The sequence below is a fragment of the Ammodytes marinus genome, assembly GCF_949987685.1.
Source record: "Ammodytes marinus genome assembly, chromosome: 21".
NCBI classification, from domain to species: domain Eukaryota; kingdom Metazoa; phylum Chordata; class Actinopteri; order Uranoscopiformes; family Ammodytidae; genus Ammodytes; species Ammodytes marinus.
This window is the reverse complement of record NC_137225.1, coordinates 11492956-11516636: the sequence shown is the minus strand read 5'-3', so window position 1 is coordinate 11516636 and position 23681 is coordinate 11492956. Positions and strand designations below refer to the sequence as shown.

General features: G+C 42.1%; 1 protein-coding gene across 1 annotated transcript in view; it reads right to left on the bottom strand.

Annotated features, from left to right (window-relative positions):
• The window catches only part of ofcc1 (orofacial cleft 1 candidate 1), a gene marked incomplete at both ends in the record, with an annotated part of 134899 nt that overhangs the window by 41482 nt on the left and 69736 nt on the right, over window positions 1-23681 (bottom strand). The window contains 4 exons of the mRNA XM_080050600.1: window positions 9076-9235; window positions 13261-13424; window positions 13930-14182; window positions 17007-17297. Of these exons, the coding sequence (XP_079906726.1) occupies window positions 9076-9235; window positions 13261-13424; window positions 13930-14182; window positions 17007-17297 (868 nt within the window). The remainder of the gene's footprint in view (window positions 1-9075; window positions 9236-13260; window positions 13425-13929; window positions 14183-17006; window positions 17298-23681) is intronic.

The window sequence follows — 23681 nt, the reverse complement described above, 5'->3', positions numbered from 1 at the left end:
TTTGCTTACATTAAATGAAAGACCTCACCTACAAATATGTCATCTTAAATCTGCAACATTACTACACACAAGCCAGATGCAAAGTTTTTGAGAGCTGCACATTTTGCACAACGACACCTTACACCAAACAAATGCAGTGTTTGTAGACATGCCGCCTTCTGGTTATCCTTGAAAACATATTTGTTTCACTCTATGTGCACAGGACTTATTTTAAGACGTGCTCAAATTATTTCTAAAATGTCAGGAGCCGTGGCTTCGTATTAAGATGCTGCAGACAGATGCCAAAGTTGAGTATTGCCTTTGATATCCAAAATTCGACTTTGGAGTAGCTTTAGCCTAATCAGGCCTCCGAGGCTGGAGGTGATAAGTATCCAAGCCAATAACCCCGAAATGAGAGCTGGCACACATGCACACGCACGCGCACTTGCACATGCACACACACACACACACAGAAATGATCTGTCGCATGGCTACTGCCGATGTACATGCACATACACACACACACACACACACGCACACACACACACACACACACACACACACACACACACACACACACACACACACACACACACACACACACACACTGTCTCTTTAAGGTTATGAGTGAAACCCATATGAGAAAAAAAAATAAAACCCTCCAAATGTCTATCTCTCCCCGGGATGTCATGTGGGGCTGTTAAGACGCGACACCTGTCACAATCACCAGACCTTCTCTCATCCCCTCCGGCCCGCAGGAAGCCGCCAAGGTCAAAGTCTTTAAAGGAAAGGAAGGGTTGGGAAAGGAGGAAAAGAAAGTGACTAACGACAGACAGTCACAAAGAATCAGCACTGTCAAGTTCAAGCTGTGGAGTCAGAGGGCTGTATATGCATCTTTGTATGTGTCTCTGAATGAGCGTTACATAGAGCATCGTGTGGCCCCTGTGGGTATATACGCAAAGTATGTCTGCACGTGTGCTATCCGTGCCTTGCAACAGTTCTTCAGCTGACATAATCAACTTATGTTTCCCGCAATGATTACATCCTACGGGTCTGTCACATTAATCAAATCAACTTTTTAGGGTAAATTACTACATTCTATAACCAAATGACATATCGGAAACAGGTGGTTTTGTTCGTGAATCCTTTGGAACTGGCGTAGGTTGAGTCCTTTTCATTTCTCTTCCATGTGTGCGGAGCTTTGGCTAAAGTCTTTTTTTCTCACTCTCTCTTCAACAGCCCAATTTGTTGCCTTCTGTTTTATATTACGGTGTGGGGAGGGAGCAGGCTAGGACTCCTAGAGACCTGGCCTAGTAGAGGAGGAGGGAGGGGAGGACTGAGAAAGCGTCTTATGAGTGGTGAAAACCTGCTGTCAATCTAACGTCTTCCAGCTGGAAGTGTTTTGACAGCTGACCGAGAAAGCTTCATATTATGAACAAATTAAAGGAAACATTTGGTCCTCGCTGATGGAGTCACGAGAGGCAAGTGTCCGAAACATTCGAGGCACAGTGTTTTAAAACAATGGGGTAAGAATCTTAGCTTGATCCTGTTGTGTGACACGGAGGTTGACCCGTACAGTTGGCCGAGGAGTGAAGGCGCTTCCTTATTTTGGCTGGCTTTCTCCTCTTTTTTTCGATCCCTCGCTCCCTCCCTCTCTTCCCTCTCTGACAGAAAAGCCTGCCCAGGCCCAGGCTTTGGTAGATAATGACATCCTCTCCTTGGATTAATTGTGAGGGACACATTAAGCAATGGGGCTGACACTCCCTGTAATTAAAGTATTCACACCGACGAGTTCGTACTGGAACACTTTCTCTCTCTTCCTCCACAGCTGGAACTGTGGGCCTGTTTAGAAATGGGATGAGGCATGATAGTGGCATGCTTAGTGGGTTGCACACCATGTGGGATTCAAACAGAGATAGGACCACGTTCAGGGTCCCTGCATGCATTAGTTCATTGCCGGAACGATCTATTGGACATGTATCAAAACAAAAATAAACTCCTGATTATGAGATGACCACATCTCTTACCTTTTAGTACCTGCGTTTAGATATGAGAAACACTTTTGATAAAACAAGAGGTACATTTCTACCTCATATATATGAGAGACAACCCCCTCCCCAAAAATATGTACAATTAACAGTTCAGGGGGGTCCAAACATGTACAGTATACTGTATATCCTTCTTACCTGTAATTATATATTTTCAGACACCCCCAGAGTGGACCATACCATCTTGACCTTGCCGACCCCTCAACATTGCAGTGGCTTAAAGGCATTAAAGGCATTGCAGACAGTGTAGTTATGTAATTAGCTAGCTAACTTGATAGCATGTTTAGCCCAAAACAATTCACTTTCTTACCTTTAGGGTTTCTGAATAAGAGTGTGTTTAAGGATGAATGCTAAAGTTATTTAATTTCTAACATAGAATTAGCGCAAATTGGAGCATACAAATTCTACAGCATGAAGAAAATAAATGTTCGAAGCTCAACATTTTCTGTTTTGAAACCAAACCTTAACCACGCATCAAAAAGGGGTTTGAATCAACACAAATAAATCAAATTCTTACATTTCATCTCATCAGAAACACATTTAGATCTTAATAGGCCTACATAATCACTGGCTTGCTGTCTAACAGGACTCTATGGGCTATGGCTCTGATATGATACACCCAAGCTAAAGTGCATTCATAATGATCGTCCATTTCTACTTAGCATGACACTTACCATGCCAACCTTCATTTGTTAAACAACTGGAATTACCTGTGTCTGCGTACCCACTGAGACATTGTTAGCAGCTCTTCTTGTTTCCATGCCCTCACTTGCCCTGGCCTCTTGAGAGAGCTATGTATAAGGCCCAGGTATAGGGCTTCTTGCTCCAACCAGCAGGTGCTAAGCAGAGGTCAAAGAGGAAGCTCGTGTATCATAGAGAACAATGGTGAATGGAAAAAAATGGGCGCAAGAGACTAATGTAGAGCGGCTCACATCCCATAGCTCATTTAAAGGCATTGGTGGGTTCATGGCCCTGCAAAGAGCTGCTGCTCCTTAGCAAAGTGTTCTTTAAATAACTATTGTGCGGAAAGCTGTTCTTTGTCCTTTAATGTATAAATATAACTTGCCTGGTGTCCCCCTCAGAGATAACATTCATTCTATCTTTATTTCAAACACTGCTTTTATTAGGGTGGGTCAGTTTGCAAAGGATTTGATTTGTACTTGTTTCCATACAATCTTACATGTTGTGAGTTGGGAAAGAGGTGAGAGTGTACATATGTTTGATCTTTATGCTTTTGTTTCCTTTTTTGTCTTCTCTTTTTTTAAGCACTGTGCTTGCACCACTTTCACACATTACTGCCCAGCAAAGTCCATGACCTTTTCAGGAACACAGGCATGTAGCCTTTGCAGTCATATCTCATATTGAGCTCAGACTGTGCTTGCTGCTACGTCGCTCCTGTCCTTCCCTGCCTGCCTGCTCGCTATCGCCCGGGGGCCATTGGGGCCCTCAGCGCTGTCCACTAAAAGAGAGAGAGAGAAAAAAAAAACTCATCCGCTGTAATTGAAGAAGCCACTCTAATGTGCGTGCATGACAGTTTACACACACACACACACACACACACACACACACACACACACACACACACACACACACACACACACACACACACACATTCTTTTCAAACACATACTGACTGTACACAGGCTTGAATTCAACCGTACTCAGCTCAGCACATGAATGCACACACATAGACACGTGCATACACACACACACACACACACACACACACACACACACACACACACACACACACACACACACACACACGCACACACACACACACACACACACCAGATACCAATAGTTGCCCTCTGACTCTAGCTGACCCCCCTCCTGTGCTACTGAAGCACTCAGCTCCTGCTCTGCTCTCCCGGTGTTCCTGTGTTGGTGTTATTGGTTCCTGTTGAGCAGCTGAGGGTTCTATTGTGGACTGACAGCGGTTCCTGTGTATCCATGTCACGGCCTAATGCTCCCTCTGTCCGCCTTCCTCTCCAAAGATCCTTCTTCTCCTTTTTTTCTTGAGCTCAGGCTTGCATCTCAGGTGGCCTCCTATAGACTCACTTTACTGTACTCTCTGAATAGCAAGATGGCATGAACCGGAAGACATTAGTAGTATTTTGTGCCTTGTTCTGAGGTCTTTACACTGGCTTCCTGTCACTCAAAGAATTGATTTCAAAATACTGATGTTGGTTTATAAAGCACTAAATGGTTTAGGGCCAAAATACATTACTGATCTGCTGATACGTTATGAACCGTCCAGAGCCCTTAGATCGTCTGGGACAGGTCTACTTACAGTCCCTAGAGTTAGGACTAAACAAGGAGAAGCAGCTTTTAGTTATTATGCACCAAAAATCTGGAACAAACTCCCAGAAAACTTGAGGTCTGCTGCAACTCTGAGTTCTTTTAAATCGAGTCTGAAGACTTTTTTGTTTCCATTTTAACCTGCAATTTTTTTTATTTGCTTCTTTTATTCGCCTTTAAATGTTTTGTAATGTATTCTAATCTTGCCCCTGTAAAGCACTTTGAGTGGCCTTGTGTCTGAATTGTGCTATATCAATAAACGTGCCTTGACTTGCCTTGTTGTCTCATGAATAGCTTCAACTGAATAATTTTATAGAGTTTAGAGGTGTGCAGATTTGAGAAAATGTCGGATATCCTGGTTTATGGTGATTAAGAGGAATTTATGAGAATTAAAGTGGAAGAGGTGTGTCTTTCTAAGGATATTCAGTGTTCCACAAGTTCATGTTATGTAAAAAATGTCTGCATAAACTTTTGCAATACGATTAAAGCTACACAATTTCCTTTATTGTCACAAGCTAATTGGTTTAGGAAAGTAATGTAGCGTCATCACATCGCTGCTGTATGTTTAGATGGAGATGGCATCCTATATGATTAACAGCCAGCCTCGCAGACTTCCAGGTTATCATTATTGCACTCCAATCTGTGCCGTTTGACTCTCCACAGGTTTCGCTCCCCACCAACCACGCTGCTGTTGCAAAGCACCTTGGGTGTTCCCAAACTCGCCCGCCGGTAACCCATTACCTAGACATACGAAGACAAACGGCACGAAGGTGCGCAGCAAATGTTGATGCAATCAGGTTGCAAAAACATCTCCAGGGCCACCACCACACAACCCCCCCCCCCCCACCCCTCTCTCTCTCTCTCCGCTCCCCCCACTGCTCCTTCTAATCTCTCCCTCTCTCCTTCAATTACCACAGTGTCACCGCCACCACTGGGGAAGTTTCCCTTTTGGTGAATTAACCGCAAAAAAGCTCCACTCAGTCATTGTCATAGCGGTGGCTCTGACAAAACAGTTTGCGTACCTGCTTAAGTATTACAGAACATTAACACCTCCCTTCCAGGTACAGTAATCAAGGGGGTGACGGGAGACAATTAATTAGGTCCATCTGCATCACTGCCTTTACATAATTAATGGGGCTCATTACCGAACCACTAGTATGATGTGGAGCCTGGAAGCACACGCACCAGCTTAGAGCCTGATTGTATTGAGAGCGCTGAGAAGTTAACACGTTTTGTTTGTCTGTTTTATTTTGTAAAATCCTGCCTCTAACTAACAAAGCTGTAGTGTTGACTGCAGTTTCCTTTCAAAATCTGGCAACTTTTAAATGGTTTTGTCAGGTCACACAATCAACCATGTATCATCAGAGGGATATCAAGGCATTCATTTAACAATAGCACAATGACACTCTTCTAACAACACCTCCCTGAGATCAAGTCTAAAAACATACAGATAGATTGGTCCTGGACTCTCTCTTTAGTAGCCAGTAAGCTCCACTGCTGCTGACATCCTAACCTGAGAGAGTAATATTAAAACCTTGAAGCAACTCAAATGATCATATGGCATGGAGGAATCTATAATATAAAGTTAATTGGTGAGAAAGTAAAACTTAGATTATGTTTCATGACTGCCTTGTGAAAATTACAAATTTGATAATAATAGTCAATTTGCAGGTTGGTTATTTAATGTGGATTTTTAATTTTTTTTTCATTGTTTCAGTGCTGGAGGGAGAAAAAGCGTCTTTTGCTGGGTTCTAAGTAACAGCACAGCACATCCAGAAAAAAATATGGTTTGAACCAAATTGATTATAATCATCTTTCATTATGTTTCACTGGCTTTAACTTTACATTTAATGCTGTAAAATCAGTAGCTAATATCCCGCACACTGCCAAGACATGTTCTCCAATAATAATGCATGGATTTTATGGCCTTTTCTCTTATGTATATCTCAAAGTCTGTTCAATAACGATAGTCTGATTGTCCCACTAGCTTGTTTTCCCATTGCAGTTGATACTGCAGGTGCTGTGACCAGTGCTGACAAATAATACAAGGGACCCTGAAATTTCAGGCTTGAATTGGGTTGGCTGGTCAAGCACAGTGCAGACTGGCTGACATATTTCTAACTTGTTTCCATTAAAGCTTTCTTGACTGATGCACAGTCAAGCAACAAATTGCTACCTGTGATCCATTGCAGCTTAAATACCTTGATATGGTGCCACAGAAGAGGTATTAAAAGGATTGCTGCATGTTCTAACCTTCCTTAGGACTCTTAAACCCAGATTAACCTGAAAAGGCATTCTCTTTCTAAATGATTTTCGCCCTGTCTAGCACCTGACATACAACGTGTGTCGTATTAGGCCAAAACAAACGAGAGCTTTTTCAGTTATTGGGTGCTCCCGATCTGATTTGAGCTGAAAATGTCAAACTTTATCCTTTTAAGAGTGCACTGTTCAATAACTTTACAAAATTGGCTCAATATCACACTGCTGCACACTGCTCTCGCGAGTGCCTTGTTTTCCTTCACCTCATCCCTAATTTTCTCTCACTCCGCTAATGAAGGCCTCGTGGCCTGCTGATATTAAAATGACGCCCTTGCCTCTGATATTAATTGGGTCCGTAATAAGGAACGCGTCAGATTCATTATTTAATTGCAAGGGCACATTTGGAATGCAGTTTCTGAAATGTATTTTTAATGAAAAACACTACATCCTGACCTAATCATATCAACCTTATTCTATCTAATTAAGGATGCAGAAAATCATTAGAGTTGCAAAATATTAGTTTCAGCTCTGTCGGGCTGCTCCTTTGCCCGCCTTCATGAATATATTTTTTGTTCCTGTCGATGATAAATAGTTAATGAGGGAAAAATGACAAAAATTTGCATGTAGGCAAATTAGTCTAATAGGGATATGTCTTTGCTGAGTTAGGAAAGTGACCCTTTTCACAGGAGAAATTGTTACAATAATTATGAAATAATGGCAATGGCCCATCTTATTTGGATGAAATATGGCCGGCTTGAATAATGCAAAAATCATGAAATGCAATAACCCTACATTTTCATCACGCCGGAGAATGTGTTAACGTGTTAGCATTTTATCAGTTTAATAACGGCAAATTAGGGACATTATGAAGTATGCTGTAATAGTTGCTGTGGACGGAGATCTGCAGTAATGGGAGGATGATTTAGCAGGGCCACCACAGCAAGAGGCCATCAGCCTGCTAAATGAAGCATTTCCTTAATCACAAACTTTAGGGCTTTGTAATTTATTTCAAAGTCTCCAAACATTGGGAGTTTCAATCTTCTCCCCAATAAACAGGTCCATCACCGTCTTATTAGCTGTAGTGCAGTCACCTCTTGTGAACCAGGGCTGCAGTTCATTAAAGCAGACGAGACAGGTTAAAACAATACGACTTAGGGGAACATCAAAAGTTTATCGTGTATTTATCAGTTGGAACTCTATCAATCACTATATGTTAGGCTTCTCTGTGAGGTGTCTCCCTGTTTTTATGTCTGCAAATATGTGCATTACCTCCATGTGTAGAGCTTCAAAGTGTAGGCTAATTTATATATTGCAGAAGGAGTTGATTTTCTTGTGATTCAACTTTTGAAAATATACAAATATTATACTTTCCCCCTTACAGAACATGTTTTGTATTAATTAAGCCTGTTCTTAATACCCTGCAAGACAAAATGGCACATTTAAGAGCCAGTCCATCTTTCACTATATAACAACAGTAGATCTACTGCAGTTGTCGCTTTGCATTTTACCCTTTTGCAGCCATATGAACTTGTGCAGGCAAAGAGCAGGGGAGTTAATGAACAACACAGGAGAACACGGAGCGATGTGTGCAACTAACACATTCCTACAGAATAAATTAAAGGGGGGGGGGGGGGGGGGCTGGCTGCAGTTTGATCGCTGTGTTCCATTTCCCCTTATCTCAACAAGTCACATTTTCAATCACTATGCAAAAGATTTTACGACGGGCGTAAGAAGGCCTCTGTGCTAATACACTGCCCTTCCCGTGTCTCATCGCCATCGACCTGAGCTTGGGCTGTCAAACATAGCCACGGTCTCTGTCGAGCAATAGTCATTTCACCAGGACATGCATTTATATAAACCTGGAACCCTGCATGTCCCCGTGACACAGAGTTGTCCACATGCATGAAGAGAATGCCCAGTGTAGCATAATGCCCATGCCACATCCCAGTAATACGTGTGTTGATTGAGCAGTCCTTTTTTTTTAATGGAATATCTTCGGAAATTGGTTTTTCCACAGACTAATCAGGCAGCCCTTCTAGCCGAGCTCCTGTTTTGGGTAATTATCTTGTACTAATTAGAATGAAGCTAAAGACCTCTGAGATGAATTCTCAGCTTTCTGAAATGTAACTAAAGAAAATGTAATGATATCAAATGAGCCCATTGCATACATCCTCTCGGACCCCTAATATCTTCGTTAAAAGTGACCAAATTGAATGAGATATTATTGATGAACAGTGTGACAACGACGCGGTGGCCATTAAAATGTTCCAATCAGTACCACACGCGTATCGTGCAAATGCTTCTCCTATATACACAGACCAATCTAACAGATTAGCATCAGTGACCTTTTAGCTCGTTCTCTCGTTAAGACAACATCCATTAGCCCAATTAATCACAGAGGGTTTGAGGGAGAAGAGCATTGTCTAGAGAGAGAGAGAGAGAGTGTGTGGTGGAGGGAGGCATGCAGTGTGGCAAGAAGCTTGTATACCTTGCGCCTCTCGCCGTTGAAGCCTCGCCACTGCTCCGCCTTCTTGACGATGTAACTCAGCTCCTGATTGGACAGCTCCAGGTCTTGGGGCAGGAAGTAAGTCCCCTCATGGGCTGTGAGCCGCTGAAAGACGTCCAGCATGCGACCATTGTTGTGGAACCTTGAGAAAATAGTAGAAGAAGAAGAAGAAGTGAAGGGAAAGGGGGAGGTTAAAGCAGGAGTGACGCCATAGCGAATCACTGTCTGTTGCCCTGTGAAGGTCACGCGGGGTCAAATGTCAAAGCAAGGATAAGCATGGATCTTTGATTTGTGTCAAATATGATAATTGTGGATAACTACCTACTATGCCCTGCAGCATTATAATAGAATATATTTTTTCTTTTTCTTTTTTACCATATTGGCTGGCTTTTATGGAACAAGTCCAATCTCAATGCTCCCAACTTGCTGGAGGAACACACGGAATCTTCTATTGATTACCACAAAGCACGTTTGCAATGCAGCGCTCTATGAAAGCACAATACGTCAATTCCAAATGCAAAAAGAAAGAGCAAAAGGAATCAAACAAATTGACCTGTGAGTGGGAAGCACTTTGTTTACAAAAAGGGCGACTGCAGCGATGTTGTCTGTGTTTGGCTGTGTGTGTGCGTGTGTGTCTGTTTGTGTGTGTGTGTGTGTGTGTGTGTGTGTGTGTGTGTGTGTGTGTGTGTGTGTGTGTGTGTGTGTGTGTGTGTCTGTGTGGTTGTAAATATGTTAATGTGTGGGAGTCAGAGCCTGGGATATACTCTTCAGTGTTAATGCCTGGGCTTCAAAAGATGGCAGATGCAGCGGCGGACGTGCTGGCTGCGGATGTGTCTGGGGAGACGGGCCTGAGTCACAACAAAACATTGGGCATGAGCAGAAGGCATATTGATCCGTATATATATCTGTATCATCCTCCAGATGAGCTCACATGCACACACACACACACACACACACACACACACACACACACACACACACACACACGCACACACACACACACACACACACACACACCACCAAAGTGTTGTTTTTCATTTTTGCCACACAAAGGGTGCAGGCAGCCAACCCCCCTAAAAAAGAATCACCATGTCTGTAAACAAATGCCTTGGCTGACCATCAAAACTAACAGACCTTGTGCCCTTCCATAGAGATTGTAGTCTGTCAGAGGGTAATCAACTCTCAAATAAAAACCAACGTCAAGGAGACTGGGATTTTATACAAGGAGCTGGTGCGCGGCTTTGAACTCAGCATCATTCCCCATCGCTCTTGGGAGAGGGAATGTTTGTAGAATCTTGACCTCAGACACAGGAATAGCATGCATTCATTTTGTTTTTCATCCTACACTTGAATTGTGCTTCTCATTCATTTATGCCGATTCTCTCTTGGAGGAATTCATCATCTTTGAATCTGTGTTTTCAAAACAGGCTCATTTCCCTAGTGTCGGAAGTACCCTGGATGTAAGTAGTGCTACTCATTTCTGCAGTATGACCTGGCTGATGAGGCTAGCATCAGCTCTTCTTCGGTACAGGGGTCACCTTACTTATGGAATACATTTAAACAGAAAATAAATGACTATGTCCATTAAATGCATATAATTCTTCTTTGTATTACATAATATATAACTATTGGATCAGTTGGCAGTTGTCAATCCATGGACTTTTTGTGATATTATACAGTAAATGAAAGTACATTTCAAACTAAAGGAATTGTGTAATTTAATTTACACATCCTTCGCTCACACAGAAACACAGATAAACAGTAATTCTGTAATTGAGAGCAAACTAACTGCTTTTTTTTGTCCTGAATGTTCTGATCATTTGCATGTCACTGCACCACCATTAAAGTGTGTTGTGAACTTTCAAAAAGGACGGAGGTGTAAAACCCATCGCTGATGTGTATTTTTTGCAGCGAGTGAATAAAGGCTGACTAAAATGTAATTAAAAAAGGATAACAGTCCATTCTATCTATACATATAGCCCGGGGCTTTTTTTTTAGAAATAGGTCACGCTCTGTGTCAGAGCCCCTTCCTTGCAGCCAATAGGAAACTGTAACCCATAAAATGATCAGCCTTGCTTCAGCCTCGTGGCCTACATTCAATACAAACCCGCGTGGCGCTTGAGTGGCAGAAGTCATTATTCCCGGCTGCTGTTTTAATATTGTCCATTTAGCTGGAGCCCGATAAGCGTCCCGCTTACTGAAATTAGATGGCACCCTCTCCTCGGCCGCCAATCTCAAACTGATTAATTCAATAAGGCTTTTCTTACATTTTGAGCCCTTAATGGAATTTGCTCTCATATGAGGGTGGGAGAGAACACACCTTGGATGAATACTGAGTTACATTATTCAGTAATGTATCGCCCGCCCTTCTACTTTTTCACGTATATGCAGCAAAACAATATTTCCTTCTATTATTTAAAAATCTCTTAAACTGGAAATTTGGAGTCAGTGGTTCTGCAATGTGTGTAATAGTCCCCCCCCCCCCCCCCCATTGCAATTCAGTGTTTTTCCTGTTCTTCCCCACTCATCAGGACACTTTCTAGCAGCTCTATAGAGGACATGGAAGCTTGGTTAATGTTATAGCAGTCAGTCGGAGGTGCTGAAAACATATTACAAACCTAGCAAGTAAATGCTTCAGAATGAGTGACCTTAATCTGAGAAAGACATGAGTGGAACTCACAGCACATTTGGATGGAGCATAATGTGTGTTCGTATACACATCCATCACAATATGTATGGAACCTGCTGTGATACCAACCATGCAAAACATCCAGCCTAATCTCATAATGTAAGGGGGGTAACACGCTCACGCTTGATCAAAACACATCTTACTTTTGAATTGGAAACGCTTTCAAATTTCCAACCAAACAGCAGAGTGTGGTATGTTCAAATAAGGCAACTGTGCGGTGCGTGCGCATGTGTCTTATGTGTCTGATAACTCAATGTGTGCGTCTGTGTGTACATGTGTGAGGTTTCTGCATACCATGCGACTATACAAAAATCAAAATGGATCACAACAACATTTGTATTCAGTTGCTGTTGTTGTTATTTTCCTTGGAGAGATGAGGGGAAAATAAATGCAGTACGAGGTGGAACATGTCATGAGGCTGCGCGCGGGGGTGGAAGGTTTAAAGGTATTTGTGAACGAGTGCTGGAGAAGCAGTAGGCCGGTGAGGGTCAGAGTGTTTCAGAAAGGCTCCTCATTCCCCACTGGCAGACTGTCCCTACAGGCTGTGTCAATCCAAAAATACCCCCAAATGATCATTCCCGGTGTGAGCTGCAGTGTTATGATGCTTTTCAGCCACCAGGAAGGTCACACACAGGGTTCAAAGTCAGGGCTGAAAGAACAATATGGAATTAAAAAACGGACCTTGATCCAGGGTAACCAGAATCCATTGTATTTATCGGGACATGCTCACCACAAGTGATACAGCATGGTATGTCTTAATACTGACGTTCACCGACATTAAAGAAGAAGTAAGTGATATTTGTTTGTTAATATGCGTGTTATATCTCTCTATATTTATACAGCAATCAAGTAAACAGTATGCACAGTTCACAACACAGGTCTCCCAGTCATTCAGCTTTGCGGTAATTGGCTGTTAAAATGTTGAGTGACCCGCTCGTTTTGTCCAATCAAGAGACAGAGTGCTATAAAGAGGCGGGTCTCTGTGCCCGTGAACGATGACTCGATGCTCTCCATCACGGCGCTATCTGATAAAGACGGCTGCGAATTCATCTGAAGTGATGTAGGGACGAGGGAGGGGACTGCTAACTGCAGTCACTGAGAGGAAGTTAGCTAAAAATACCACATCACTTTATTCTCCTTTAAGTTGGCATAGCCGAAGAGCCAAACTGGCACCATTTCTTTTTTGTTCTAGAAGATTGACTTGTAAAAGCTTACTTTGTTGTCATGTGGTTGCCACAGAAACACAGCCATAACTCAATTTGATCAAATCAAAATCAAGCTTCTACATGTTTGACGTAGCAGCATGTGTGAGTATATACGGTATATAAACCAATGTACAATGTGTACAACTGCACATCTATCTGGCAGCCAATTGACAACTGTGTAATAATGTTTAATTTGTGGACAAAAATAAAATCAAAATACTGTTTTTTTAAATACAAATACACACACATACTGTTTAAGTTACACAACGTTACCTGAGCAGGTAGATGAATAGTATGGTGATGGAGAGCAGGGAAGTGACAGCGTAAAGAAAGAGTGTGATGATCACTCCGGCAGCGCCTGATTGGTCGGTTCGATAGAAGTGCCAGTAAAGCTTGGCTGCGTCAGCCACCGGTGTGTCTGGGCTGTAGGCCAGGCGCTGAGCAGACAACGATTGAAAAAAAATAAAAAAAAATAAAAGACATATCTGTAACTATCTAAGACTGCACATTTGCCATACGGGGAAGCTCTTGCCTATAGGACAGAGATTGATCCAAGGAAGATCATGTGATGGCTCATAGGACTCAAGGTTTTCACATTGTGGGCAGCTGGTGTTCCTCTCAATCTACAATCTTTTTTTTTTTTTCACAAATAAAACAATTGGTTTGGATTTATTTCTTAAAAGTCAGTACAACATCTACACTGCCCCATTCAACAACAGTGTCAAGTGTGAACAAATCATTTCCTCACTGACAAAACCGATCTAACCACACATTTATTTTTCTCTCACCCTCACCCCATCTCCCCCCTCCCTCCCTCGCTTTTTTGTAATCTAAAGTCACTTTGCCGAGATAAAGTGAACTACTCTCTCTCTCTCTCTCTCTCTCTCTCTCTCTCTATTTTAAGTGCACAAGTGTCCCAAGTTATTTTTAAAAGTGACTTACCCCGAGGACGGCGTCCACCGCAAAGAGCGCCAGGGGGTGGAGGACTGTCCACACTCCCTGAGCCATGATGAAGTTTGACGTGAAGGAAGGGAGTGAGCCAAATATCTGTTGACAGCCCCATCTGATCAGAACCAGCAGGAGCGACGCTGCGTTCAAGGTCAGGGGACCCACCACCACCATGGCCAGCTCCTCCCGGGTGTGAAGCAGAGAACTCTGGTACACGAGGTCCACCGTGTGCGCGTGGAACTGGAATCTGGTGGGAAAAGGGAATTAATGTGCGTGTGTTTAGACTGTGTGTGTGTGTGTGTGTGTGCACACGTGTCAATATGTATGTTTATTTGTGTTTGTGACGCTTTTGCAGCTCAAGGGCAACTGGTGCCCCTGCCATTCACACACTATATGGTATATTGTTGGTGGTTGATTTAATCACGTTGAATTAGTTTGATGACAATTAACATTGTATTGGTTTGTTTTAAAAGTGTGTGCGCTGCCTTACTGGTGGCATGTGATGTGTTTAAGGACACCCGTCATTGGCTTTGATAATCTGTAAACAAATCAAATTAAAGGCATAGTGCGTAACTATTTCATATACAATTAATGTCTTTTACATTCAAGCCATCATCAAAAAAAGTTGACACCAAGTTGATCAAGCCTATCAGTTCCACAATAGGAGCTCAGAAAAATCCCCAAGATGAACCTAAAAAAACGTTTCAGTTGTTGATTCTACCGCTAAGAAAAAAGACTGCAAGTACAGCAGAAGGTATATCCCAAAGATCCATGCGCGATCATCGAAGGCTTATCTCATGTCGACGCGCCGACAGTGTTGTTGCTATTACTCAGAGTTCCTCATTGTCGCAACAGAAGTTACGCACTATATAGCTTCAAATAGAAAAGAGCAACAGCGTTAATACCTGTTTTAACACAAATCACAGGGGAAACTTGAGAGATGTTTTCCTTTCCCGTTTACCGCAAGCCTCATGAGTTTCTTAATCTTCCCATCCGTCAGGAGCAGGTAGAGCAAGTACAGGTCCAGTTTTTGCTCATTAATTTCCATCTGATTTGCTCCAAGAGTCAAGCCTCTCTCAGCTTCCGTCCATTAATCTGACAGTGGAGGTTCCATCCATCCGTGTTTTATCTCAGGATAAATCTCCAAACACACAGATCCAATCCTCTAAAAAAAACATTATTTTTTCAGAGCATGGAGATTACCTCACTGAATGGCCAGTGCAGACACAGGAGTTTAATGTTATCTTTCCTTAACACCCTAGGCTTCTTCTTCTTCTTCTTCTTATTTTAGTTTCCCAGATAAATTGCACTGTTGAATCTCATTCCAAGAGTGACAGGGGGAATATTTCATCTCTAGTGATATTTTGATTTGACACGATGAACATTCCTATAGTTCAATTAATCGTTACAGCGTTTTGACGTTGGCGGCTTGGATCCGTATCACATATTGACGGTGGCAACATCATTCCATATTAAATCAGATTTGGTTTCCCTTACAAATGTGATATCCTATTGCAATTTCAATACAACATAAGGTACTTTTTTAAAGGTTTTAGCATGTGCAGTGCTGATGGCATACGCTTGGCTCTTGATCAGTGGTGGAAACTGAGGGAAACTGAGGGACTGTGCTTAAGAACAACGTTGAGATAATTTTTTTTGTATGCCCTTCCACTCTAGTATGTTTCAGTTGTTGTAACCTTTGCTGAACCCCTATCGATTCAATGGTTACAGTAACTACTTGTAGTGTATACTAATCCGCAATGACAAATCCATTATAATACAAAATAAGATATTATCGCTGAAATGGGCAATTGTGCATAATGGATCCTTACATGTTTACTTTTAGTGAAGTTTAACTACATTTTAGCATGAATATTTTGACTAACGTCGGTGTATTAAAAAAAACAAAGAAAGCGAGACAGGAGAGCTCATAGGTAACTGAAGCAACATTTGGGCCACAGAATCTGTCGCTCCAGGGCACACTTTTCTGTGCTGTGATGTCCGTGGATAGATTGTGGGGGAAAGAGGAGTCACACAGGAGAAAGAGAGAGAGAGAGAGAGAGAAAGCAAGAACGGAGGGAGCCCTGCCATCACACTGGCCACTCTGTCACTTTCTCTCTCTCTGTTTCTCTCTCTCTCTGTTTCTCTCTCTCTCTCTCTCTGGACACCACCAGCTCTTGCCATGGCATGGAGAGAGAAGTGCTCGGAGGGAGAGCGGCAGCTTCGGACATGTGGAAGTTGTCATCCGCGTTGACCCCCTCTGTTTTCGCATTTTTTGTTTTTTTCACCTCTTATCCAACCCCTCAGTCCATCCTTTTTTTTCTTTTTTTTTCACTTAAATTCTGCAACATTTTCTCCCCTCCCTCTGCCTTTCCTCTATCACTTTCCATGATTTAACGCGTGATGTTTGCACCCCTGTGTTATGGTAATAAAAAACTGCTCGTGTGCAATTTTTGCAGCCAGCTTATTTTATTGTGAGGGATTAAATCAGCACCATATGCCATTGAGATGTGATTTCACAGTTGTGTGGTATCTTATGGCTGTTCATTATCAGTGCTGTGTACCAAATAATAACAATACATTCCTTCCAAATAGTGTAGCCTTTTGGGACTCAGAGCCGTGTTGTGAATTCAACAAACTCCCCCAGCAATGCTTTGTTAATATTGAGAGAGTCTTGTTAAAATCTTAATTAGGGGATTCCAAACAGATGATTTGGGTGTATCCAGTAAGTGTGTGTGCGTGTGTGTGTGTGTGTGTGTGTGTGTGTGTGTGTGTGTTTGCACTCAGACACACTGCACGTCCTCTGCTGTTTATCATTTTCACCACGACAGTACTTTTAATGCGTGTGCCTGAACTTGTATATACAGTATGTGCTAACTACCCTCCATATGAAGAGATTTATGTCAGCAGTGATGTGTGTACTCACAAAAAGTGTCTATGCAGTTCTGCTCTGTGTGTGTATGTGCATCCATACACAAACCCCCCCCTCCCATACTTGTGTGTGTGTGTGTGTGTGTGTGTGTGTGTGTGTGTGTGTGCGTTCAGGGCGATATCAAAGGAAGCGAACTCACTTGTTGACAGGAACTGCTATGGCCTGGAGGTAGAGCCACTGGCTGCAGTAATGCAGGTAGAGCCTCACAAACCACATCAAAGCCAGGAGCAGCATAATGAGGGTGAGCTGCCCAACGCAGCCACGCCAGCTACTACTATGTGGCTGATGTTGCCCGGGCAACGGCAGGCCCAGCTCGGACGGCAGCATGCGCATGGCCAGCCGGGCTCTGTCAGACAGACATGAGGAGCAGCAGACAGGTCCTCTGTCAGACAGGCAAGAGGAGCAGCAGACAGGTCCACTCACTGCTGATCTGATGTTAGACAGAGGAGAGCCAGACACACCAAAACATATTTTTACGTTCCTCTTCTGCAACAATATTCGTTCAAATACCATTTTATTTTGGAACACAGTAAAATATGTAAGAGTCATCCCTTAAAGGAGAAGTAAGTGATGTTATTTTGTTAATATACGTGTTTAATCACTCTATATACACACAGCAATCATTTAAACAGTATCCACAGTTCATAACAGGTCTCCCAGTCATTCAGCTTCGCAGTTATTGCCAGATACAATTTGTTAGTATCCTACTCGTTTTTTATCCAATGAGGAGACAGAGCGATATAAAGAGGTGGATCTCTGTGCCTGTGAACGATGACTCGCTGCTCTCCATGGCGGCACTTTCTGACGAAGACGGCTGTGCGTTCATGTGGTGGTGACGTCGGGACGAGGGAGGGGACTGCTAACTGCAGTCACTGACAGGAAGTTAGCTAAAAGGACCATATCACTTACTTCTCCTTTAACTGTCAAATTAAATGTTTATTTTTATTTGTAATCCATTGCCTTTCATTCTCGATATGTTACATTGCGTTTCCAGCTAAATGGCTCTGGTTGATTAAACAGTTCCAGCACATCAGATTTATTTAAATGGCAACATACATTGTATTGGCAATAAGTGGACTTTGGCAGTTACAAATATTAAAGGTGACTTACCACACTGGATCTAATGACTTGTATGTTTGGATACACGTTGAAAATATAATTAATCTTCTTTGTATTACTTATACGATTGAAATGCATGTTTTTGCGATCATGCAGTAAATTATTGGTCTATGAAAACTACATCTCTGTAATGCTGTTTTGAAATTGACACACATGCACACAAATGTACTCTACCACACACACACACACGCACGCACGCACGCACACACACACACACGCACACACACACACACACACACACACACACACACACACACACACACACGCACACACACACACACACACACACACACACACACACACACAGATAAGAATCCCTTCCAGCAGTGTTCAGCTTCCCTCAGCACCTCTGCCTCCTTTGTCAGGCCTGCTCAACTATTCCCTTTCATATAGAGGGCACAGATGGAACAGTGGAGGCGAGAGGAGAGGAGAGGAGAGTTCTCTATATGTTACAATGGGCTGGTAACATAGAATAACATAAACTTAATACAAACCACATACAACCCTGCACAATGTGTCTGTGTGTATAGCACATGAGGGTGTATAATAATTACATGCAATAGACATTTCTTATAGTTTGAACAAGTAAACAACAAGCAGACACGGATGACCCCAATCGTCTGGCTGACAGTAATTAGACAGAGAATGCCAAAGTGGGCGTGTACAGTAGAGCTATGGTTAGCATCACAGAGTGTGACTTAAGGCCTCTGCCTGTGGACATCCCTGTGCCTATACACTGTGTCCCAGAGCACAGTTGGAATTCACTTTGTAGTGTGTATCTAGGGAAAATGTTGTACTGCCTTAAGATGAAAAATGAGGGGAAAAAAACAGAATCAATTGTATTGCCTCCCTCCCACCCCACCACTCACACACACACACACACACACACACACACACACACACACACACACACACAAAACAAAATTAGGCTTACATCAAAATGCAGCATTGTGTTTTTTTAATGTTTTACTTATTTTTTTGCTGCAGAAATGTAAAGCTTCACACATAACACTTGCATTTAAAACAAAAGAGATCACTATTTGATGCCCCTGTGAGGTGCGTATACACCCTCTCAAGTGTTAAATTATTTGAAGTTTTTACGTTCCTTAGCGGATGCACACGAGAGCAGTGGTGTAGCAGCAGCGCACACACCGTACAGTGCACGTGGGAGAAGTCGTGATTCATTCAGAAAACGCTCAGTCAACAGTTTGGCTTTGGTAAATATTCATGGTTTGGCTCAATTCAACTGGAGCAGAGAGGATAAACATCTGCCATAGAAGTCAGTTATCGGTCAGTTCTGCAGGTTGAGATTTGAAACTATACAGCATGTGTTCAGAGTGCTCCACTGAATAAATGCTGTATATATCTCCTGAGTGGGGGTCAGTGAGATGCCGTATGCAATACGGATGTTGAAAGAATTACATCGCATCTACCGCTTTTTAATCACATGCAAATGAAATCATCTGAAGCTACTGTTTACTGTTGTTTTTTGTATACTGTACTATAGCAGTACGTGGTTGCAGAAGAACAAACTGTCAGCTAAAACTCACATCAAACTTTATCTTTTGACCAAATGACTACATGAAGAAAAAGCCATACTTGACACCAAAATAGATATGGTGGCTTTTCGGGTCACTGTCACAAAAAGGCACGTTTTTGCTATTGACGGAATGGTGTTGAAATGTGTGCAATTCCAGTGTCAAGGCGTGTGTTCATGCAATATTTTGAAGTGTAACGCAAACAGCAAGATGATAATGTCAGAGTAAATGTGTGTCCAGGCTTCTCTATTATGATTTTGACAAGGGTGCATCCGTTCCAGTTCCGAGCCTTGATCACGACTAGCTTCAGTGTGTGTGTTATAAAACCGCTTTCCGCTTGTCTGCAAAAGTGGAATTTACAGAGTAGACAAAAAAAACAAGCAGTGTGTCACAGACACAGGCAAGATGCTAGCCTGTCAAGTGGCATTAAAGGAAAAACAGCAAATTCAACCTGACGCCCATCTTTCATGTAATGAGGATATTGATGATGCATGAAAGAGGGGTATTTTTAGATGTCGTCATGGCGGCCCTACTCCAAAAAGAAACTGCTAACAGGATGTGAAATCTGTTATCACCAGTGAATTGATTTAATTATGGGCACCTCCAATTACATATGCACAATACAGAAATAAAAGAGGTAAGGGTGTGGGCCTCTTAACTCGCAGGAACGCAGGATGTTTCATTGCCAACTTCACAGCTTTTCCCCTGAATGAAAGATATATAGTTGCTTAGCTGCCCAGAGATGAAAATAACCTTTTCATCAGGCATGCATTGGCACATATTACTTCATTTTAATTGTAGTTTATAGGATGCCCAAAAAAATTCCGGGGCCAGAAGCTGCTCCCTCATCATCGTTTTGATACATTTTTATTATTCATTCCCATGTCATCAAAGCACATTGCAGAAGGACTCCATCATCCTAGCTGAAACATTGCCATGCAGTGCCAATGCCTGTAAATCACAGTTAACTATCTTGTCAGCCATTGGGAACAAGAACCCAGAATTCCCTTGGACTGGTTTACCTAAACGTTCGGCATGACAACAAACGGGAGCCGGGCTCTTAAAAATAGCACAATAGTGAATAGCAAGCACCGACAAGTATTAAAAGCTTTAAGACGGCACAGGGTAATGAGAGATGGAAGGAGGAGAGTGTACCGTACTGTGGAGTGTTACTTTTTAAATAGCAGATTTATGGTGAGAAGGCTCCAGGGCCGAGCAGAGTGAAGGTAACCCTCAGAATCCCACTGATGGCTTAAACCCTCCAGTCTATAGGCCACTTAAAACATATTGGACTTATCCCCCTTTATTTTGAGGATTAAGTTATCTTCTGTTACTTTTCTTATTTGGGCCACCGGCATTGTTTATAAATGCTCTGAAACCGTGCATCTTTTTACCATAGAGTCGAAAGAAGGGTTTGCTGTCGGGGGAAAAAAAGAGAAAGCAGAGATACAGTGTGGAAATAGACTCAAGAGATTGATGGATAACATGATCGTGTTCTTAGCGGCCCAGATGCACGCGCGCGCTGGTGATTACAGGAGTGTTATTATCTTAGGTGTCAAGAGATGAGACTGAAGATAGCCCATCAGTGTTTACATTTCATTTTCATTTTGAAGAATTGCTGATAAAGCATTTGTTTTGGATTGTGACAGTATCTGGAGATCTGTGCTCTGTGAGTTGCGCGAGCAGTTCCTCTCTGAGAGTTATTACAATGTTTGTCCAAATAGTTCACAAGGGGCAATGGGAATATGAATACATACGTTTCAAATCCAACTTTAAAAAAAATGCTTAACGTTTTGTGTCGAGCTAATGTTTTAGCACCATTTTTGTTTCAGTCATTACAGTAAGAGTGTGGATATACTATGTTATATGCTGTTTCGGAGGATGCTTACTGTAAATCCATTACGTTATCTAAATACCAAGTGGTTGTATTTGCTCTTTTGAGGTTAATTTATGGGTAACGTGCCAATTTTCCTCTGTAATACATATTACAGAAGGGGTTATGGAAGTCTTTTATTTTTATAAATAACCTATAGAATCAATCCAAAGCCCATAACAGGTTAGCCAGTGAAGCTCTTTATGGCGACTCCTTTGTCAAGGCAATGAGTTGCACTGCAAGAATCCAATACTTAAACCCAAAGACGCACAGTGAATGACCTTTGGTGCGTGTAACAACAACAATTTACCATTTCAATTGTCTATAGTCTTTGTCGTAATGAATATTTATTTGTTTAATTAATGTTCATTCAGATTTCAAGCTCAGTGAACTGACGGCTTGAGTTAATGTATTTACATACATTTGCAGATATGAGATGCAAGGACAGTGAACATTTGTATTGACTGTTGCATAAACATGAACAAATGTACATACTGAAATGTATTCCAATTCAAGTTTATGTTGTGTACAGATGCTATACGGTCATTGCCACTGGAGAAACTCTAAAGCTCTAACTGCCTATCCACTTCAATTATGCAGAGGCACACACATTTACGTAATGACTGGCACACAAGCGGGTTTCGTGCTGCTGGGGAAAATATAATGCAGGAAGCTATGAAATTTAACAAAGAGGAAATCACACAGAATTTTGCTCCCACAAGATGTATTAAATGATAATCATTTGTTACTGAGCTAGGATCATTTTCCAAAGCACCTTGAATGTGTGTGTGTGCATGAAAAAACAAGTTGAACAGAGGAGCACTATATGCCCCCAAGGCTTTTAGATAATTGAGTCATTTTTACATTACATTTTTTATATCATCTTGATAGAAGTTTTATTTATACTGAAAAAAGTTGTGGAAAATACCAAAGTTTGCTTCAGATTTAACTTTGTGCCCCCTCTTTCTCTCGTACTTTCTCCCCTCTTTTTATTTTATTTGTCTCTAGAACAATTGCGTTACAATTTGGGGCCTGAAAAAGCACAGTTTATTTTTTTATTTTTTTTTACAGAGGCCCTGGCAAAGCTGGAATACACATAAATGAGTTTCATTGACAAACTGGGAGCACAGTGGCAGGTATTTGGGGGTGTATTTAAAAGAGAATTATGAAACAGTGACTCAGCTGCATGGAACTGGAGTCCATCATCGTATAATTAAAACGGTATAACGATGCACCAGCAAATTATCTGAATTATTTGCAGCTGACAGGGAGTGGAGGATAGCATAATCAAAAGCAGTTAAAAAGAAAATATGTTCCACTTAATTAGGAATCCATGTTTGACTAATAGTTGGCTGCTCGTTTTTACAACGCGAGGGAGGTTCTCACATGCAGGCAAGCATAGAGGGGCCGAATGGAAAAGACCACAAGGGCTCTGCGCTGTTGATCTAGCTAGCAGTGGATCAGATGCAATGGTGTGTGTGTAGGTCCCTACACTATTATATATGTTATCATTAGATTATTATTATTAGTCATCATCTGTAGTATATTCAGATGGATAAATTATTGGGTGATAATCCAGCAGCTTTGTGACCTTTGCACTGGCCAAACAAATCCTTCCTGCTTGCAATAGATGTGTTTTTGGCCTCCCCGCCACACCTTGGAACAGTTTACATGTATACATGAGGTAGCCGCTTCATTGCCGTGCAACATGTGGCGTTTTTATGGAGCGCCCGACATAGCACGAGAAGGGGATTAAAACATGGAAATGGCAGGTCCCTCGGTGCGCCGTAAACTCTGGGGTGGAAACATTTCAAATGCAAGATGCACCTGGGATCAACAAACACACACACACACACACACACACACACACACACACACACACACACAGGGACTTCCCGGGGTTTCACTCATTACACACACACACCTAACCCTAACCCTAACCCTACTTCACAAACTACCACCACCACTGCAGTCCTCAACAATGAAGAACAGGTTGTTTTTTCTCTCTATAAACTTATTTTCTTTGGGGTGGGCGACAGTGAGAAAGTAGTCCAAACACGGTGCCAGTAAGATGTGTTATATAACGTTGACTGATTAATGCAGGACAAATATTAACTGTTCTACGGAGATCCATCCATTCATCAATTTGGGTGAAGCGTACAGGGAGAGAGGAGCGCTGCGGAGGCTGAGCGCGGCCCTCCAGAGGCTTGCATCAGTATTTAAATGGATTTCACTCCTCTGACCTTGCCTCATGACTGCAGGACATTGTCACCAGAGAGATGGA